The following is a 20731-nucleotide window of genomic DNA, read 5'->3' on the forward strand; positions in this document are numbered from 1 at the left end:
TTTGTGGGTTATACCTAGTGAAAAATCTGAATTAAAAAAATCTGAGCATCTTTTTATTTACTAAAGATTGTTAAATGCAGTGCTCTGTAGTCTGAATGTTAAAAGCAAAAGATGGTCATTTACCCACTTTGTTAAATGGAAATGAGATTATTGTATGTCAGAAGAAACATGAACTAGTGGGAATGAACTACTAAGGAGGGCATGTGGTCAAACAAGACAGAGTTAAGAACAAATAGCTGGTGAATATTAATGAAACACAAAAGGGGTGATCTGCATGAAAGAAGAAATATGTTGAAGCGGATGAGTCAGATAGAATTAATGAGGATCAAATCAGAAAGCAGACTGAGGAAAGAAGGGAAGGATTGAGGAAGGAGAAGAGCAAGAGCCACGGTGGGATGAAGCTTAAAAAGAGAGAAGTGAGAAAAGGAGCAATGGGTGCAAACGTGTGGAGACATATAGCAAATTGAATTGGTATTCATAAGCTGAAATGAGCTATATTGCCTTTCCTTTTCCCTGCCTTCAGGGTTTTTTTTCTATGTCACTCATTTTCCGAATATGTACGTTACTTGCCTCTCAGTGCTTTCTAAATTGTCTCTGAAGCTCATAGGGTTCATGCCATAGGGCAGACATGTCAAACACAAGGCCCAGGGGCCGGATCCAGCCCGTGAAGTGGTTTCATGTGGCCCGTGAAGCCATTCTGGAAAGAGTGAGGGAACGGCCCCCACTGCCTTGGCCCTGGTCCAGAGACCCTCCTTCTGCCAGAGACCCTCAGATCTGTCCCACTCCTGCCCAGGCCCCCATAGGCACCCTTGATGCGAACGATGTAGAGCTGGCCACACCCACCATGGCCATACCCACCCACCCTCCCCCCCAAGGCAATCACAATGCTAATGCGGCCCTCAATGAAATTGAGTTTGACACCCCTGCCATAGGGTTTATTACTGGAATTGCAGCTTGTAGGGAAATTTGTCCTCCGAATAAGGTGTAAAGCAAATGGGAAGGGCAGGTGTTAAATTCTTCTTTCAGAGCAAACTAATGAATCCAAGGAAAAATGAATGGGCACTCTGCACTTATGCTGCTGCATTGGAGCAAAACCGTGGCCTTCTTGCACCGGCTGTTATACACCTTGTAGATGCATGTACGGTCCCCTGCTCCAAAAACAGACCTGGCCGCTAGAACAAAACCCAGCTAGATTCAGCTAGTCAGATCCCGTTTCCTAAAATCACGTCCCACACTTTAAATATTTCTCCCGTCCAGTCACAAAATCAGAACTTGAAGCAACTGACACCCGGGCCCCTCGGGCCGGCGCTCGAGCAAAACGGTCCGGATCAGTTCAGAACGACGGTCGGGCCCCTTTCCGCCGCTGGGACCGAGGATCCGCCTTGGGGCGAGGAGGCTCTTCTTCCTATTTTCCTAGCAGGCCTCGTGACGGGCGGTCCCGCACGGCGCCGCCAGAGGACGTCGCCTGGGCTGCCTGAGCCAGCCCGGTTACCAGCCCAGAGGCGGAGAAGCCGAAGCCAAGGCCGCCTCTTCGCGGGGGTCCCGCGGGCCGAACTTCCCAACCGCAGCGCCGGAAGCCCCGGGACGAAGGGGGCGGGAGGGCGCCCACGTGCTTGCTAGCCCAGCCAATCCGGAGGGCGGGGCCGGCGGCCGCCTGACGTCTGCTGCGTCACGTCCGCTGCAGGGGCCGAGGCGGGCGCCCGAGCGGGAGGCGGCCAGGCGAGCGGGGCCGGCGGGGCCGGGCCCGGAGGCGGCGGCGGCAGCGGCGGCAGCGGCGATGGGTGAGAGGGCGCGGCCACGGGGGCCCGGCGAGGCAAGGGGCTCATTCTCGGCTTCCGCGCGGCGCTAGCCGGAGCCCGGCGGCCGGCTTCCGTCGCATCGGGCGCCTCCCGCCGGCGAAAGCGTTTGGCACTCGCCCGGAGAGGGACCGCGGCGAGCCCCGCGGGGCTCCCGAGGCGGCGGTTGTGCGGGAGAAGCCGCTGCGGCGGCCCGCGATCTTCCGAGCCGCGGAGGGGGGCGGAGGTGCTGCCTCGGGAAGCGGCCACTCCGGGCCGCGAAGAACCTCGGACGTTTGGGGGCGGCTCCTTTCCGAGCGAAGGAGGCCCCGCCTCGCCCTCTGCGCGCCGCGGTGCTTGGGCTGCGGCTTTGTGGACGACGTGGGGAGCGACGGTGGGATCGCCTGGGACGATCTCCTGGGACAGGCCCGTCTGCGGGAGGAGGCGACCCTCCAGGCCTGGCCGTTGGCATTCCCTCAAGGAACATTAAATGCCTGAGATCAGTTAAGAGGTCTGTAACTTTGCCAAGCGAATGAGCAAAGGCCCGGCTTGTGCTCCGGGGGCCCGGTGCCTCCCTTACTGTAAAGCCATTTAGAAGTGCTGATTGTGAAACCAGAAGCTCACATTGGAGCTGTCAGCCCCAGTCAACGTGCCTTTGCGAATGAGAGTGAGAAGCTATACCGTGCCTGTGTGGTTGGGATGGTCGACTTACACCAGTGGCTGTAGCTTCTAATGTGCCTGACCAGCCGAAATGGCCATCGGTTGGGTTGGAATAGTCAGTTCCAAGTGCAGTAGCCCTCCAGACCTCTCAGCCTTTTAAAAAGAGGTGCTGTAGAATAACATCCAATATACTGAGGCATTAAATCTGCCACTAAATGGAGATACCAAGCACCGGGTGCAGAAGAAGCCTGTGCCTCCAGTCAGTGGTTCAGGTGACTGACCTGCCCCTTGGGGCAGCAGAGGGCTATTTTTTTGAAGCAGGCAACTGGTCAGGCCTTGGTGGTTTATTTTATTTTATTTTATTTTAATTCCATTTATATCCCGCCCTTCTCCGAAGACTCAGGGCGGCTTACAAGCTTAGCAGTAGCCTTCATTCTATGTATATGCCTGCTTATTAGGGCTTTCACACACCCCCAAGCGGCATTATTACAAAGTCAGCTTAATTGCCCCCAACAATCTGGGTCCTCATTTTACCTACCTCGGAAGGATGGAAGGCTGAGTCAACCTTGAGCCTGGTGGGATGCGAACCTGCACTGATTGCAGGCAGCTGGTGTTACTTAAGGAGGTTACAGGACAGAGAACAGGTAGTTCCAAAATAGAAGACTGGCAGATTCCAAACAGCAATAGCCTAGCTATATTCCTTGTTCTCCAATAGACTGAGAGGTGAGAGCACCTCTCAGATTATTGGAGTATTATATCTGGAGATCATAATATCCTTGAAGCATAAGAAAAATGCTAATCTTCCTCTCTACCTTCCCTCTATGAGATGAGGTATCTGTGCCAAGCAATGTCTGAGAGCAAGTCTTTTATAAATTTGAGTAGAAGGGTTCCTTTCAGTCTGGTTTCTCTCCAAAATTAATGAAACACAGGTAAGAAAAACTGTTGGAAAGGACCTTGGAGGTGTTATAAATAAAATAGAATAGAGCTGGAAGGGACCATGGAGGTCTTCTAGTGTCCAGCCCCCTGCTCAAGCAGGAGAACCTATACCATCTCAGATAAGTGACTGTCCAGTCTCTTCTTAAAAACCTCCAGTGATGGAGCATCCACGATTTCTGCAGGCAAGCTGTTCCATTGGTTAATTGTCCTCACTGTTAGGAACTTTCTCCTTAATTCCAGGTTTCTTCTCTCTTTGGTCAGTTTCCAACCATTGTTTTTTGTCCTGCCCTCTGGTGCTTTGGAGAAGTTTGATACCCTCTTCTTTGTGGCAGCCCCTCAAATACTGGAATACTGCTATTATGTCTCCCCTGTTTCTTCTTTTCTTTAGAATAGCCAAACCCAAGTCCTGCAGCCGTTCTTCATATGTTTTAGTCTCCAGGCCTTTGGTCATTTTAGTTGCTCTTCTCTGAACTTTTTCCAAAATCTCAACATCTTTTTTGTAATGTGACCAAAATTGATTGCAGTATTGATTTTTCCTGCCTAAATATAAAACTTTGGTTTTCATATTGTTCAAATTTGTCAAGATCTTTTTGGATCCTGAACTTGTCTTCTGGGGTGTTGGCTATTCCTGCCAATTTAGTGTCATCTGCAAATTTGATGAGTTCCCCTTCTATTCCCTCATCTAAGTCATTGATGAAGATATTGAAGAGTACTGGGCCTAAGACGGAGCCTTGTGGTATCCCACTGCTTACTTCTCTCCATGTGGATGTAGTGCCATTGAGGATAACTTGTTGAGTACAGTTTGTCAGCCAGCTACATATCCATCTGGTGGTGATGTTGTCTATCCCACCTTTTTCTAGCTAACCAAGCAGCAGGTTGTGGTCTACTTTGTCAAATGCCTTACTGAAATCTAAGTATATTATGTCCACAGTGTTTCGCTGGTCTACTAATTTAGTCACTTTATCAAAGAATAAAATGAGATTGGTTTGGCATGATCTGTTTTTAACAAACCTGTGCTGGCTACTAGTTATAACTTTGTTTGCTTCTACTTGTTCGCAGATTTGTTTTTTTGGTTATCTTTCCAGGATCTTCCCAGGTATTGATGTTGGACTGATTAGTCTATAGCCGTGCTGGTGAGCCTTTGGCACGCGTGCCACAGGTGGCATGCAGAGACTTCTCTGTGCCAAGCAATGTCTGAGAGCAAGTCTTTTATAAATTTGAGTAGAAGGGTTCCTTTCAGTCTGGTTTCTCTCCAAAATTAATGAAACACAGGTAAGAGAAACTGTTGGAAATGACCTTGGAGGTGTTATAAATAAAATAGAATAGAGCTGGAAGGGACCATGGAGGTCTTCTAGTGTCCAGCCCCAGACTATGGAGGTCTTCTAGTGTCCAGCTTAAGCAGGAGAACCTATACCATCTCAGATAAGTGACTGTCCAGTCTCTTCTTAAAAACCTCCAGTGATGGAGCATCCACGATTTCTGCAGGCAAGCTGTTCCAGTGGGTAATTGTCCTCACTGTTAGGAGCCTTCTCTGTGGGCCTGCACGCTGTCGCCCCAGTCCTAGGCCTTCAGCTGGGTTTTATAAAACCTTTTTGCTTTAGACCTCCGCCGGCATGTGCAAAAAACAGGTTCAATCAATCAATCAATCAATTTCAACTTCTCGCAGGGAAAAAAAGATCTCGCAAAGTTGGAATTGATTGAACTTTTTAGTCCCACCCAGTCTGCCGTTACCACTGCAGCCACGCCCACCCATTGGGCCACACCCACCCGGCACCTAACAATACATAAGTGGGTTTTGGGTTGCAGTTTGGGCACTCGGTCTCTAAAAGGTTTGCCATCACTGGTCTATAGTTTCCTGGGTCTGTTTTTTTCCCTTTCTTGAAGATGGGGATCACATCAGCCCTTTTCCAATCCTCAGATACTTCCCCGGTGGTCCAGGATTTTTTAAAGATATGATGCAATGGTCCTAAGATAACATTTACCAGTTCCTTCAGAACTCTGGGATGTAATCTATCAAGTCCTGGTGATTTATATTAGTCAAGGCTGGATAGGTGTTCTCTTTCCACTTTCTTGCTTATTTAATTTTTGTTTTTGGTTTGCCTTTTGCAGTAGTTTTTTTAGTATGTTGGGCTATAATTTATTTTTGTGTGAAGACTGATGTAAAGAATGAGTTAAGCAGCATTGCTTTCTTCCTGCTGCCTGTTACTTCCTTGCCACCTTCTCTCTTTAGTGGACCTACAGTTTATTTGATTTTCTTGTTATTACTATGTTGAAAGAAACTTTCTATTGTCCTTGATTTCTGTTGTACGTCTTTGTTCATTCTGAACCTTTGCTTTCCTGACTTCATCTTTGCATGTTCTGGCTGTCTGCTGATAATCAGCCTTAGTTATTTGTCCCTTTTTTCCATTTTTTGTACTCATCCATTTTGTCAGAAGAATCTTTGTGCAGGCATGCTGGTTTCTTCATGAATTTCTTGTTTTTCTTTTTCTGGGCTTTTATGATAGCATTTTTCAGTGTTTCCCATGTTTCTTGAGTTGTTTTCCCCTTAAGGATTTTGTGTGTGTGTGTGTGTGTGTGTGTATGCACATATCAAGTGTGTCTTGACTAGGGGTCAGTTAGTCTAGGAAGGGAAACTTGACACTGCCTGATACAATGATGTCCTTAGAAGAAATACACAGGCAAACATGGACATGTGGACACATTCTTTTTGTGCACCAATCATCTTAGACTGACAAATTAGCTTATGAGGCTGCCCTGTGTTCCTTAAAAGCCAAACCATACCTTGACTTCCCAGTAAAATTTCTCCCCAGTAAAATAGTTAAAGATTTGAAGGGTGTCTGCAATTGTTTCTTTTTGATGCTGTTTGAAGTGCTAAGAATAATTTGACATAAGAAGTAGAAAAGTCCATGAGAAAAAACAAAATATGTAAGTAAAACAGCAGGGAGATAAAGAAGTATGAGAATTTACCTGAGGGCATCTTTGCTCCCATGGACCATGCTGTTTCGCTTCCTCTCAGAGCCCCCTCTACTCTCTCATTGCAGAAGGCAGGCAGCAGCCACTCTTGACAGCTTGGCCTGGTGTCCAGCTACAGGAAAACTGGAACAGTCTTTGGTAGGGACACTGGATTTTCCATGGCCCTCTTTCTTGGAGTATCACCCGCTTTGAGGAGATTCCTTCAGCCCCTTGCCACTAGGGTGGCTCTCCCCAATTTCTGTTGGCTGTAGCAGCATCAGCCATAGCTGTTTCAAGTCTGCTGATAAGAGGAGACTACCTGGAATCTCCAAAGAAGAAGGGGTTCATCCATTAAACGGCTTTAATAGTGCGAGAACCTCTCTTATTTCCCTCTTATTCTTGGTGCTTCTGCTGTGGGTGGGCAGTCCTGGGTGCCAGAGGCCTGAATTAGTTCAAAATCACTTTGCTGAAATCATCCTTAGAATGCAGTGAGATGAGGGAAACCTCATGTAGTGGATCCTTCCTTTCTCTCTGACCATTAAACCACTGGGGGCTCCTGCTTGTCTTCTCTGATTGCTTCCTAGGCAGTAACTCTTCCCTTCCCCCCCCCCCAGTCATCCACAAGTTCCATTGCAAGAAATGGGTGTAAATCTGTGAGCTTCTGTGTGGTACAAAAAGGTAGTTATGATATGAAAGCTCCATTGAGGAAAAGAATTGAGCTTAAAGCAGTGTCTGCCTTTCCTTTCCAGAACTCAGAATGAAGCGACGAACCTCTGATAGAGGTGGTGGGGAAACATCAGCCAAGGTCCTCTGCCCAGGGATTTCCAGCAGTAACACCAAAAGAGCTGGGCCTTTCATTCTTGGTGAGTAAGAAGAGATTTTTGCCTCAAGGGGTACTGCAACTAACCAGCTATTCAGTGCTGTAAGATCATCAGACATGCAGAACATTTCCTTTGCCTAATGAGTTCTGTCATAAAACAGGATGAGATTCCTGGTCCTTGACAGACAATATATTCATCCAGGTTACAGCATTGCAGAACTCCTGAAAGGTATCTCAGCCTCTTTTCATCACCAGATGGTGTAAGGATTGGAGCTGAGACTCAATCCTGTCTCTGATCTCAGCATTTGGGAATAAAGATTTTGAATCCCTTTCTGTTGTGGTCACTGCTGTCATAATTGTCCCTAGTGCCCCAGTGCAGCTGGCTCATCAAGAAAAGGTTGCACTTTCTCAGAAAAGAGGGCAACACGCTACAGGGTTTACACTTTTGTGTGACACTTCTGGCTTCAGTTTCAGAGTAGATGGCCACAGCTGAGCTGGAAAGGACACATTAGGGCCATCACCATTTCAGCTTCTTCTTGGCCATCTCTGTTTTTCTTTAGAAAAACACATCTTGCTGAGCAGAGAGGGAGCTTCTGGGGATAGGCTAACACGGCAGATGTTCTATTTTTATGTTCCTAGGCCCACGTTTAGGCAACTCCCCAGTGCCTAGCATTGTTCAATGCTTGGCAAGAAAGGATGGGACAGATGACTTTTATCAGCTGAAGGTAAGAAACAATTTACAGAAGCAGTTTCCCAGAAATAACTGACATGTAAGAGAGACACAGTGTTTAAATCCTAAAGATCTGCTGAACTGCAGAATCTGTAAAGGTGGGATTGAATGCAGCGAATATTAAGAGGAGCCCTGGTGGTGCAATGGTTAGAATGCAGTATTGCAGGCAAACTCTGCCCCCAGCTAGGAGTTAGATCCTAATGGGGCTTAAGGTTGACTTGGCCTTCCAACCTTCTGAAGTTGATAAAATGAGGACCAGATTGTTGAGGGCAAGATGCAAATAATGCTTTGACACTGTAAACCACCCAGAGAGTGCTGTAAAGTGTTATGGGGTGGTATATAAGCCTAACTGTACTTTACAACCCGCTCTAAGCCTTTTACAACAATCTGGTCCTCTAAATACTGTTGTAAGAAGGGAGTGGGATAGGCAAGGCCTGGTCAATCTTCTGTGGAAAGTCAGTATGCAGTGGTGGCAACATAACCAAAACATTGGTGGTTTTCATCAAGTGAGGCGCAGCCCTTTCAAGGAGGGATGCCTTCTGCAGCTGTCCAGTCTCCAAAGCCACAGCAGCCCCTTTTATCTGGTGATGCTTTTCCAGAGGGCTCAAGTCTTTCTTACACTTCTCTGAGTCGCTTGCTGCTGCTGAGGCTAGGGGTCATAAAAATAAGGTGTGAAAACTGTTACCTGCCCTAGAACCATTAATGTCCAAATGTGTCCTCTAACCTCCAGGCACAGCAACAGGAAGAGTGTTGAGCCCGATCATAAAGGGAAATTGGGCCTCCTTTATTTATGATGTCAACTTTGGATTCTGAGGTGCTCTGTGATTGCATTTGAGACTGGTGCTTTCTGACTTTCCTGAAAAAAAGTTACTGTATTGAGCTGCTTTTCCTTTTGTTTCATTCACAAAGATCCTCACCTTGGAGGACAAGAATGACCATGGCACAGAAACCCAAGAGGAACGTCAGGGCAAAATGCTGCTGCACACAGAGTTCTCCCTCCTCTCTCTCCTGCACAATCAGGATGGGGTGGTCCATCATCATGGCCTTTTCCAGGTAGAAGTTGGAGCCCTTCTCTAAACACCATTGCTTGCTGGCTTCCCAGCACTGACATGGTGGAGCCTTGAGAGGCCTGTTTTCTTAAACCTTCAAATGGTGCAGCCCGTGTTAATTGGTTTTGGGGACATCATGGTTTTGATGTCATGTGCTGCTTGCAGAAGCTGCCACAGTCTCAGGTCCTCTGCCTGAGATTCTGGCAATCAAATGCCCCTCTGTGCCAGTTTAATCACAATTGCCTAAGCAAGGCGGGGAATGTCCTCAGGGAGCTTTTGGCAAGTCTGGGGCATGCTTGCTGGGAAGAACTGTACGCTTCCAGTAAGACAAAATATTTCTGCACCCACCCACTCTTTTCAGAAATCTATGGTTGTAAAGAGCAATTTTACACTGGTACAAAACCTACAGTTATAGCCCTCATGGAAGCAGCCAAAGTGGGCTTGTGTCTAATCAATGGGTAGGGTGGGTTTCTCCCTGCTCAATTAACACTGGTCCCTGTGATTTGGGACTATGCAGGACAGAACCTGTGAGCTGGTGGAAGAACTGGAGTCCAATCGGATGGTCCGAAAAATGAAGAAACGTATTTGTTTAGTGTTGGACTGCCTCTGTGCCCATGACTTCAGTGACAAGACAGCTGATCTCATCAATCTCCAGCACTATGTCATCAAAGAGAAGCGGCTTAGTGAACGAGAGACCATTGTCATCTTCTATGATGTTGTGCGGGTGGTGGAAGCCTTGCACAAGGTACCATGTTTCTGCACTTATTCCACAGTATGGTAGCAGCCGTGTAACGTAGTGCACACCAGCCCCAGAATCTTGCACGGCTAGAAGAATGTTGCGGTCAGGGCACCAACCCTAAATTTTACTGAGAGTCTGCCTTGGCAGGAGCCAAAGAACAAAAGCCAGAACTGAGCAGGGCTCTTCTCTTGGGGGATTCAATCACATGCTTAGTTTGGATCTTCTGCATTGGGCAGAATAATCTCAGTTGTTCTAATTGTAGGATTGTTTTATTTTTGCAGAAGAACATTGTGCACAGAGACTTGAAACTGGGGAACATGGTGCTAAACAAAAGGTGTGTTCCTTTTGCAAATTGCTCAGCCATGGGGTTGTCGAGGGTTCCCAGAGTGTTTTCACTTGTCCTTTGCACACAGCTGGGGAAGTGGGTAGCAGGGCAGGTCTTCTGCAGAGACCTCCTGAAATGTTTCAACTGGTCAGCCACGTACAGACGGCATTTCTCCTGCACACACCTCTTTTTGTTCTCTGGCGGGCAAGGTCCAAGAATGGATGACATTTCCATCAGGGGCAGTTGGTAGTACTGGAAAAGAGTGAGGAGGAGATGTGTCAGTCAGCAACCCAGTCAGAAATTGGAGGTTGGTACTGTCATTGCTCTAGTTACTCTGCAGCTTGTCCTTGGTGCAGACAGGCAGAAACATTATTTCAGTCACTGACCAATAAAAGTGTGTTCAATAAAACGAACGGCACAAAACTATTCCTTAACAGCAAGAAATAATATTGTGATTACCCTTGGGGTAGCTAGTCTGCCAGCCAGAAGGAAGACCAGGCTAGCTAGTTGTGTTTCACAGAGCCTAAATCCAAGAGGCTGCCCATCTCTCTTCATTATGCCTAGACAGATTGAAGAATGTGTCTGGGCAGCAGTTTTTGTGCATCCTCCTAAAAGCAGCATTTTAAGGGTTCAGCAGCAGCCCTCTGGCCTGTTCTCATTTACTCGTGGGGAAAGCACCCCAAAGTTCTTTCAAGACTCTGGGTGGAAAGAACTGGTCCAGCCTCCAGCCAGAGAGTGAAAATTCCTGAATGCACGCAGCTCTCTGGCCTTGGAAAGGAGGCTGAATGGGCATTCTGAGAGCTTTGAGGAAGTTAGAAGCTGGAACTTGGAGGTTGGAATTCACCACTTGTGTGGGGAAGCAGGGCCCAAAAGCTCTTAGCTCCAGGGATACTCTTTGTTCCAGCTTCAGAAAGAGATACTCATGCAAACTTACTTTGGCTTCTGCCACCTACAGCTTTTTCTAACCCCACCTTTCTGAGCCATATTTTGCCCATGTCCGGGTCAAGTAGCTGCAATGTGTTCTGTGAGAAAACTGTTTGGAAAAAGTAGCTGCTGAGTTTTTGACCAGGACTCATACATTTGAATATACTGGCCAGAACTGATAGCTTCTAGAGTTGTCAAGTAGTTTGAGATCAGGGAACCTGAAGCTTCTTCCTTCTGAGCTTGATTATGACTTCTTTTATGCACTTATCTGGATAAGGGTTGGCTCCTGAGAAAACTGGACCCTGAGTCTGCGTCTGGGCACCACAGTCTAAAACAACATGGACAAAATGAAGGTGGGAACGGAAACCCTCTGAGGAATGATGAAAGCAATGGGCCATGTTTAGCTTGCAAAAGATGTCTTCTGACATCTGAAAGGCAAGGAAAGAGAGGAGGGATTGGACCTCTTCTCTTACTGCTGGGAGAGCCAATGGATTGACCCACGGGAAAGGAGGAATTTCCTGATGGCAAAGAGCCCTCAGTTGGCCTTTGCTGGAGGACTTCAGACAGGCTAGACAGCAATCTGCAATGGATCCTGCATTGAGCACAAGGTTGGATTGGTCCCTGAGATCTCTTCCAACTGTATGATTCCATGGAAAGGGTCTCTTTCTGGTAGCACATAAAATTTGGAACATCTTCGCGGCTGAATTCATAAACAGTCTTGGATTGCAGAAGTTTGGTTTGGTGCATTTGATTGTTTGGCTGCCTTCTCCATCCTCTTTTCTCTACAGTGATCATGGCTGTTTTGGTTTTAAATCCTGTAGCTCTGAAAACCCCTCCTGTGGTAGATAGAAGGGAATATAAAATAATAAATTAACTATTGCTTAGCAAATTTCCCTTGCTCTGCTTTATATGAAATCCATCCTAATTCTGTATTTGCCTGAGTTGGAAGTTTCTTTCCTTTTTTCAATTTAATAATATTTTAATAATAATAATAAAGTTGGAAGGGACCTTGGAGGTCATCTAGGCCAACCCCCTGCTCAAGCAGGAAACCCTATACCATTTCAGACAAATGGCTGTCCAGTCTCTTCTTAAAAACTTCCAGTGTTGGAGCATTCACAGCTTCTGGAGGCAGGTGGTTCCACTGATTAATTGTTCTAACTGTCAGGAAATTTCTCAATAGTTCTAGGTTGTTTCTCTCCTTGATTAGTTTCCATCCATTGTTTCTTGTCCTGCTTTCGGGCGCTTTGGAGAATAGCTTGACGCCCTCTTCTTTGTGGCAACCCCTGAGATATTGCAACACTGCTATCATGTCACCTCTTGTCCTTCTCTTCATTAAACTTTTGTTGTTGTTAGCTGTGAAGTCGTGTTTGACCCATCGCGACCCCATGGACAACGTTCCTCCAGGCCTTCTTGTCCTCTACCATCTTCACTAAACCAGACATACCCAATTCCAGCAACCGTTCCTTATCCGTTTTAGCCTCCAGTCCCCTGATCATCTTTGTTGCTCTTCTCTGCACCCTTTCTAGAGTCTCAACATCTTTTTTACATCATGGTGATCAAAACTGGATGCCTTACTCCAAGTGTGACCTTACCAAGGCCTTGTAAAAATGGTATTAACACTTCACGTGATCTTGATTCTATCCTTCTGTTAATGCAGCCTAGGACTGTGTTGGCCTTTTTGGCAGCTGCAACACACGGCTGGCTCCTATTTAAGTGATTGTCCACTAGGACTCCGAGATCCCTCTCACAGTTACTACTATTGAGCAAGGTACCTCCTAAACTATACCTGTGTATTTGGTTTTTCTTGTCTAAATGTAGAATCTTACTTTTTTCACCATTGAATTTCATTTTGTTAGATAGCTCCCGGTGTTCAAGTCTGCCCAGATCCTCTTGTATCTTAAGCCTGTCTTCCTGAGTGTTGGCTATTCCTGCCAGCTTGGTGTCTGCGAATTTGATGAGTTCCCCATTTATTCCCTCATCCTGATCATTGATGAAGATGTTTTAAGCTAATGTTAACTGAGATAGAACACCAAAATATTTGTTCTTGTATTAAGTCTTCCGATTTAATTCTGCTTTTAATTCAGAATTAAATTGATATTCCATCTCTCAAAGAATCCTTTTGAAAAGGTGCTGAATTTATGTGACAGCAATTTGACACTATTCCTTTTCTAAAGTTCTGAGGATTCTGGCAACTTTTACCCAGCTGTATGAAATAGAAACCAATCGATACATGCCCTGTTTGTTACCTGAGGTACGAGCAATGATGGTGATTTTCTGACTCAGGCGATATTAGCCTCCCCTGTTTCCCCAGTGCAGCATCCAGGATTCTCTTCTGCACCCTGTTACACTCTAGGCTCTCAACACCCCCAGGGAACTGAAGACTGAAGGACTGGATCAAGCCCAAAGATCTTTTGGAGAGTTTTTGGGCAGACCTAGTTCTCCAAAGTCTTATAAGTTAATTCATAGATACAATACTTACCAGTGGAGGCTATTTGAATTTGGTAGCATTCAGTTCTAATCAGTGAGTTAGTACCATTGGTCATGAAAGCTGTCTGGGTGGACCTCGATTGGGACTCTGCTTACTTTTCATAAAATCATAGAATTGTAGAGTTGGAAGGGACCAGAAGGATCAGCTGCTCCAACCCTCTGCAGTATACAAAGAGTTGGCTACCCAGCCTCTTAAAAAACTCCAGAGACTCAAAACCCATGACCTCCATTGGTAGACTGTTCCACTGTTGTACACATCTTATCATATATTTAAATGAAATCTAGGTAACTACAGCTTATATTGGTAATTTCTGACCTAGTTTTGGTGGTCATGGAACTATCTTCTTTGTGGCTAACATATCTGATCGTAGCTATCACATCTTTGCTGTGTGAAGATTATACATTCCTTCAGTCTAGGGCACATTTCAGGGTCTTATATCGCCTTCATTGCACTCCTCTGAATTCTCTCCACTTCCATTTTAATTCTGTCTTTGCTTCAGGACCCACCGAATTACGATCACCAACTTCTGTCTTGGGAAGCATTTGGTGAGTGAAGATGACCTGCTGAAGGACCAGCGGGGCAGCCCTGCCTACATTAGTCCTGATGTCCTCAGCGGTAAGTAGCATCCCTTTCTCAGGGATGTCTCTAACAGCCCCTTTCTGTACCCCAATGGCTTCCATTCCTTTGTGATGCTGCTGTCTCCCCTCTATTCCATTTTCTGAAACTGGAGGCTTTTCATGCTGGAGGCACAGCACATTTTGGGTGTCGAAGTGGGTGGATTTCCAGAATGAAGAGCAGACCTATTTCTAGCTTGCTCTAGACAGAGCTACAATTGCTCTAAAACCTCTTTTTCTGGGCTGGCTGGTGGACTAGCGGATGGGAAAGAGGTTCCGCTTTTTGTGACTGGGAGAGAGGGGGAAAGAAGAGCACTGGCTTTCTTTACTTGTTCTCCCCCTGCCTCAGCACACTTGTGGCTTGGGAGAGGCCTTCTTCTACTCTAGAAAGAGTGTGAGCTCAACTGGCTGGGTGGTTTAGCTCCTGCTTCTTAGTGGACCATGCTAGGGTGCCTCCTCTGCCTGCAGGTCGGCCATACCGTGGCAAGCCCAGTGACATGTGGGCTCTGGGAGTGGTCCTCTTCACCATGCTCTATGGACAGTTTCCCTTCTACGACAGCATCCCTCAAGAGCTCTTCCGCAAGATCAAGGCTGCTGAGTACACCATCCCAGAGTGAGTGAAAGCAGCCCTTGATCCTCCATGCACCCCCGTTCTCTGAATGCCCATTCTTTCTGGCTCTGGGGGTTCGGGCACTTGCCATTCCTCTAGCTCTTCTTCACTGTTCTCCAGCAGGGATGGGCGGGTGTCCGAAAACACCGTGTGCTTGATCCGGAAGCTGCTGGTCTTGGACCCTCAGCAACGCCTGACAGCCTCGGAAGTGCTCGAATCCCTCAGCTCCATAATTGCATCCTGGTGAGTGGGGAGGGGGATATGAGGGCAAGGCTGCAGGGGCTGCCCTGTGTGGGGAGAGGTGGTTTGGAGTGGCTCTGCCCTGCATGCCAGCCCAAGCTTTGCCAGATGGAGGGTGGATTGGATTGGGTTGCCCTTCGTCCGTCCAAAGTGGACTGTTTGAAAGGGAATCCTCTGCAGCGCTTCCGGACTCTCCATGTTTGACAGCACATGTTGGCAGCTCCCTTGTTTTGCCTTTTCCTGCCATTTTCTGCCTCTAACCAAGAGCCTCACTTGAGATGCTGCCTTTGCAGAGATCGCAACTAAAAAAATTGGAAGAACTCCTCCTGGGGTCTCCAACCAGGTGGCTGAAGGAGATTCAGTTCTAGATGCATTTGTTGTTGGGGAGCATAAATGGGAGAAATGATGGTTGTCAAACTGACTGGCCTTTGATCATTTCTGGCCTCTTAGCTCTTCTTTGCCAGTCTTTGGGTTGCTCTGGTGAGGGCATCATCTCGGCTCTGCAGTATGAACTGAAAGATGCTAAACTTGATCTCCCTCCCCCAGCCTGATAGAGAAGCGCCTAGGATAATAACCTATGCTGTGGTATGCCTTGGGAGCACTTGCTCCCCTGTGCTCTGGTGTGCATTATGACACTCACTGGGCTGGCTGGGAAATTCTCTCCCTGGGCTGGGCCAAACTTCGGAGTCCAGTGACATCCTGCCTGCTCCTAGCAGGAGCCTTCACCCTGCTAATCAACAAACCTTTGTCTCCTGCAGGCAGTCCATGTCCTCCCTCAGTGGGCCCTTACAGGTAGTGCCCGATGTTGATGATCAGGTGGTCAACCCAGAACATGCGCATGAGGTAAGATATGCCATCCCCGCCCAGAGAGGCCTTGTGTAGGGTCTCAGACTGAGCATCATCCCAACTGCTGTTGCAGCTCTTGATGAGACGGTCTGGTCTGTCTCGTTCTGAGCTTTTTCCAGGAGCTTCTTCCAATCTCTTATGACCCCCTCTGTGCCATGTATCTATCTGCATGTGTGTCTGCAAGGAAAGTGATGAAAGCATGGGATGATCTAGCTCAGGATTGGCCTGAGCTGGTGACATTTCTGTATCTCTTGCTGTCCTGACTCATCTCATAGGCTTCTCCCTTTGTTAGTCTGACAAGCCATCAGTGCAAACTGGCATTTTCTACTGCCAGGGAATCAGTGGCATGGAAACATGTAAGTGTGTAAATGTGTGTGCCACTTCAATCCCACATCTTAAGAAAGCAGAACTCTTGGGAAACAATTTCTTCCAATAGGAACTTTTATTAAGAGTAGTTGATGGCAGGCATAATAGACAGGATCTGAGATTTTCTGCGTAGAATGGTACGTTAAGGTATCCCCAAGCAAGACCCCACCCCATAGTTTGTCCGGCCAGTGTGGAACAGCCAATCCCCAGGTGTTAGGTCCATCATGGGAAAAGGGGAGATCGGCCCATCTCCGGTTCACACAGCGATGGTCTGGCGACTCTTCACACCTTCCTCTGAGAGCATAGTAATAAACCAGGTACGGAGGTTACATTCCTTATTCCTTGTTCTAGCTGACAGTTTAGGGCCATGATGGTGAACCTATGGCACGTGTGCCACAGGTGGCACGCAGAGCCCTCTCTGTGGGCAGGCGCACTGTCACCCCAGTCCTAGGCCTTCAGCTGCGTTTTATAAAATCTTTTCGCTTTAGGCCTCCGCCGCCGTGTGCAAAAAAAAAAGTTCAATCAATTTCAACTTCTCGTGGGGAAAAAAAGATCTTGCAAAGTTGGAATTGATGGATTGAACTTTTTAGTCCCACCCAGTCTGCCGTTACCACCGTAACCACGCCCACCCAATGGGCCACACCCACCCAATAGACCACACCCACCCGGCACCCGACGATCCATAAGTGGGCTTTGGGTTGCCCCTAAAAGGTTTGCCATCACTGGTTTAGGGAGAGAAAGTTCAGAGAGAGAGATATAATGCAGGAAAGCAAAAGGTTACATTGTAGCGGAAAGAGGAAGCAAAGGCAATAACCCCCCCCTGGCACATCCCCCCTCCCCCTTCGGAGTATGGCAGAACCCAGGGAAAGGTGAGATTTGATTTTGGGTCAGAGGGGATAGATAAAAATGAAATAGGAATGGGTTCTGACACTGGCATTTTCTATTGCCAAGGAATCAGTGGCATGGAAACATGTAAGTGTGTAAATGTGTGCATGCATGTGTGCTTGCGTGCATGCATGGGCATGCATGTGCAAAGAGAATAAGCAGGTGTCTTCTGAAAGCTACTTGCAGAGTGTCTGCCCTCCTCTTAATGAAGCTGGGATTCAGGAAGCCGCAGGTCAACAGCATTTGTCTTCTGGTGGCAAAAGGCAGGGAGGGCTGGACACAGTTCTGGCCCTCCAATAGACTTTGTCCTCCCTGCAGGCAAAGGTGACCGAGGAGTGTTCGCAGTACGAGTTTGAGAATTACATGAGGCAGCAGCTCTTGCTAGCGGAGGAGAAGAACACGCTCCATGAGGCAAAGAACTTCCTGCAAAAGCGGCAGTTTGGCAGCGTCCCTCCAGTGAGACGCCTTGGCCACGATGCCCAGCCCATGAACGCCCTGGACGCCGCCATTCTCGCACAGCGCTACCTTCGGAAGTAGCTCCCACAGGAGGCGGAAGTCATGCTCCACCTGCCTAGTCTGGCACAAGAATTGGGGCTGGGCCTAGGTGCCAAGCAATGTAGCAGTCTTCCCTGCGTGCTGAAGGGTTTTTGCTTGCCAGGGTTGCCCCAAGAGGACACCTGGCTGGGACCAGCACCGGTGGATTTGAACTCTCATCGTAGACAGTAGCCTGCTTTTACTTATGACTCTGAAATCTACCTCTCTGCCTTTTTTAACCACCCTGTTCTCTGGACTGAAATGTAGAGTGGTTTTGGCAAAAGTTGTCCCAGCTGGCTCCTTTCCTAACACAAACTGGAAAGCAGGTGGATTGCATTTCGCTCTATACGGTTTGAATAAGCTTAATCATTTTTTTCTCCAGTGTCCTTTACCCTTGGTTTCAAAAAGGTAATTCTTTCTTAAACCCATTTTTGTTCAATACTCTGGGTTCTGTTATTTAAGCCCCAGGTTGAATTACCTTGTGCAAGCATTAATTTGGGACCCCAGTGTGATTATGGTCTTGCAAATGTCTCATCTTTATTCTGAGTTTGTTGAACCAAGACAATTTGTTGCAGATTCCAGCTAGGGGAAGTTTCAGCCCAGAGCTGTTTAAAATGTAGCTTTTCTGGAAGCTGGTCTCCAAGCCACTTAATTATTTTGGATCTCCTGGGTGTTCTGTTTTGGTTTTGATTTTTTAAAATGGTAGCTTTTGAAAAGTGCAGTAATGTTGCATTGATTCTGCTGATTTTTATCTCTTGCCCCATTAACCATGGAGGCATGTTTGAAGGGATAAAATTTTGATAATGTGAAAGAGGGTAGTTGTCCCATCCCTCTTCTTTCTACTCCATCCCCCACCTCTTCCCCCCACTACAGACCTCACTTCAGTCCCCTCCACGTATGCTCTTGGCACACTCTCACCTTTGTCTCTGGTCACAGCACTTGCCTGCATGCACAGGTTGGGGGGAGGGTGTTGTCCTTTGCTAGGATCCAGCTGTGTGATGCCTGAGCCACGGGAGGTTTTTGGACTGGATGCCTTTCTTGCCAGATACGTCATGTCCTGTGGAGATGATTCCGTTGCAGAGTCTCCAGTTTCCTTTTCTCATCCATCATCAATTCATTTTCCAGCAGCATTGGCTCTCCAATGTGCTGTCCTTTGGAAGACTGGAGCAAGCCCATCACGTCTTGGCATGACATCTTCCCTGGGGGTGAACAAAAAAACTGTTTGGCGCATTCACCAAGCAGCAGAAAGAAGTGTGAGTGTGTTTGCTTGATTGAAGTAGTACAAGCAGATTTCTGACACTTGCACAGGAAAAAAAATACAGTCCAACAATGTTTGGAGATTTGGTGAAATCCAAATGAGGCTTAGCCTATCATTTGGAATTGCTACACAGGACACAGGTGCAGTTATCATGGTCAGTCTCTGGAAAATGGCATAGGAGCCTGCCTCAAGAACTAGGTAGCGTCCCAACCCCAACACACACACACCCATCTTTTCTCTCTGCAGCTGTAGAATCTAGGCCTTCAAGCAGGGTCTATGGAGATTCTCAGTCATCTAGGCACAGTTGTCCCAAAGGTGGTTTTTTCCCCAAGAGGCAACTGGACTTTCTTGTTTTTTCTTTGAGACACAGGCTCTTGTGCTTCAGTTTGAGGTTCAGAGACACAGATTCATCCCCAACACCCTGTGCCTGTCTTCAACAGTGAAGGGACCCAGGGCAGAAAACGTCCTGCCGCCAAGAAGGCTCCACACCCATTTGCACTGTACCTGAGGACACAGGTAAACCTCCAGATGGTCCCAACGACTCTTTAAAAGGATGCAAATGACCATCTGTCTGCAAGGAATATAAATCCTTCTATTCCCCACCATCCACTCAGCTGAAGAAGCTTCTTGGATGAGAAGCGAAACATCTTCAGAGAAAAAACAAGAAAGTCCAGTTGCCTCCTAGGAAAAAAAAGCACCTTTTGGATCAAGGAGGGTCCTTTCCCAGCAGCTTTGCCCAGGGATGAGAGCAGAGGTCAGGGGCAGCAGCAGCCTTCATTTACTGAAATGAAAAGTTGTGTGCTTAGCCTTTGAGTTGCTTTTCCATAGCCCTTCCAGGAAACAGCCTTCCCTTCTCCTGGTGAGACCTATGCAAGGGAGTCCCAAACACGATTCTCAAGTGTGAGAGAAGCATTTCTAATATGGATATGGGGGACAGACAGACATAGACCTGTGGGAAAGCTCCCTCTGCAGGAAGGAGCACTTGGAGGCCTCACCTGCAGCGCAACCTCCTAGCCTGCTTTACGTTGCACCCTAGGTTTAATGTTCCCATAGAAATGTTGTAAGCAAAGTTGCCAGGGGAAGGAGCAGCTTTCTGCCCTCCAGGAGGGGTAATCTTCCCAGGAGAGGAGCAGGAAGCTGTGCCAGGGGAGTCATCTCCCAAATCTTAGGAATGCTAACTTATCCCTCCACAGCTCTGCCCCTTCCTACCTTTATTTTCTTTTCCTCTTCCCCAAGATAGTTAACAATATGTCTGAAAGTTCTGGTCCTTCTCCCACTCTTGACAAAAATAGCAATACTCCATTGATGTAAGTTGGGTGTTCCACCATCTATTGCAATAAAAAGCTGATTGGAAAGAGATGGAAAAGGACCCTGGGTTGTGGTAAGGGCCAGGAAAGGGATGTTGTGAACTGCTGGTTTGGTTTGGGGAGTTGTCATGTTGGGTGAGACACCACAGACAAAATTCCTATTGTAAAAAAATAGCGAAGAACATTTGTATAGAGACTATTTTTGTATTACACCCAGCTAGTCCAGCATGCCAGCAATAAAGTTTCATAATGTAGAATTCATGCATTGAGAAGTCTGGTTATTATTCCAACAGTTTCCCCCACCAGTTTCCAGGGTGGGATATGGAAAAGTTCTTTTGTAAGAGCTTTTCACTCCTCTCTCTTAATAACTGTTTTTGGCTTGTATCTCTGGGGAGTATATGTGGAAACACCTATCTCGAAAGCTATGGGGAGGGAGGGGGGGCAGTACCGTCACCTTGCCCTGTCATGTAACCACCTAAATACAAGCAAATCCTTCTGGAATATTTGTGCACAGAAATGTACTCCAGTTAAGAAGATTAGAGATTAGCATTGAATGGTAGTAAAAACACCAGAGAAATTCTCATTAAAGGACCGTTGTAGGATTGGGTCATCCATCAGTATGATGTCTGTTATTGTCTGTATGTTAACGATACCCAATTACATATCTTCTAGT

At 47.1% G+C, this 20731-nt stretch overlaps 1 protein-coding gene across 2 annotated transcripts; it reads left to right on the forward strand.

Annotated features, from left to right (window-relative positions):
- The first annotated feature begins 1695 nt into the window (after positions 1-1695).
- Positions 1696-20315, forward strand: STK40 (serine/threonine kinase 40). 2 transcript variants are annotated; one of them, XM_081334808.1, is made up of 11 exons: positions 1696-1781; positions 7073-7186; positions 7783-7868; positions 8783-8926; positions 9440-9667; positions 9943-9995; positions 13898-14013; positions 14481-14625; positions 14743-14865; positions 15621-15705; positions 17278-20315. In XM_081334808.1, the coding sequence occupies exons 1-11, from the start codon at positions 1778-1780 to the stop codon at positions 17494-17496; spliced, it is 1317 nt and encodes a 438-aa protein (XP_081190934.1). In that variant the 5' UTR covers positions 1696-1777; the 3' UTR covers positions 17497-20315. The 2 variants fall into 2 exon arrangements, with proteins under 2 accessions (XP_081190934.1, XP_081190935.1); XM_081334809.1 differs by having other exon boundaries at positions 14746-14865.
- The last annotated feature ends 416 nt before the right edge of the window (positions 20316-20731 follow it).

This window comes from Vipera berus, assembly GCF_964194415.1.
Source record: "Vipera berus genome assembly, chromosome: 9".
Taxonomy (NCBI): domain Eukaryota; kingdom Metazoa; phylum Chordata; class Lepidosauria; order Squamata; family Viperidae; genus Vipera; species Vipera berus.

Coding starts and splice junctions, on each gene's coding strand:
- STK40 (XM_081334808.1), top strand. Junction 9,668..9,942: donor TGGTGGAAGCCTTGCACAAG/GTACCATGTTTC, acceptor TTATTTTTGCAG/AAGAACATTGTGCACAGAGA. Junction 14,626..14,742: donor GCTGAGTACACCATCCCAGA/GTGAGTGAAAGC, acceptor ACTGTTCTCCAG/CAGGGATGGGCGGGTGTCCG.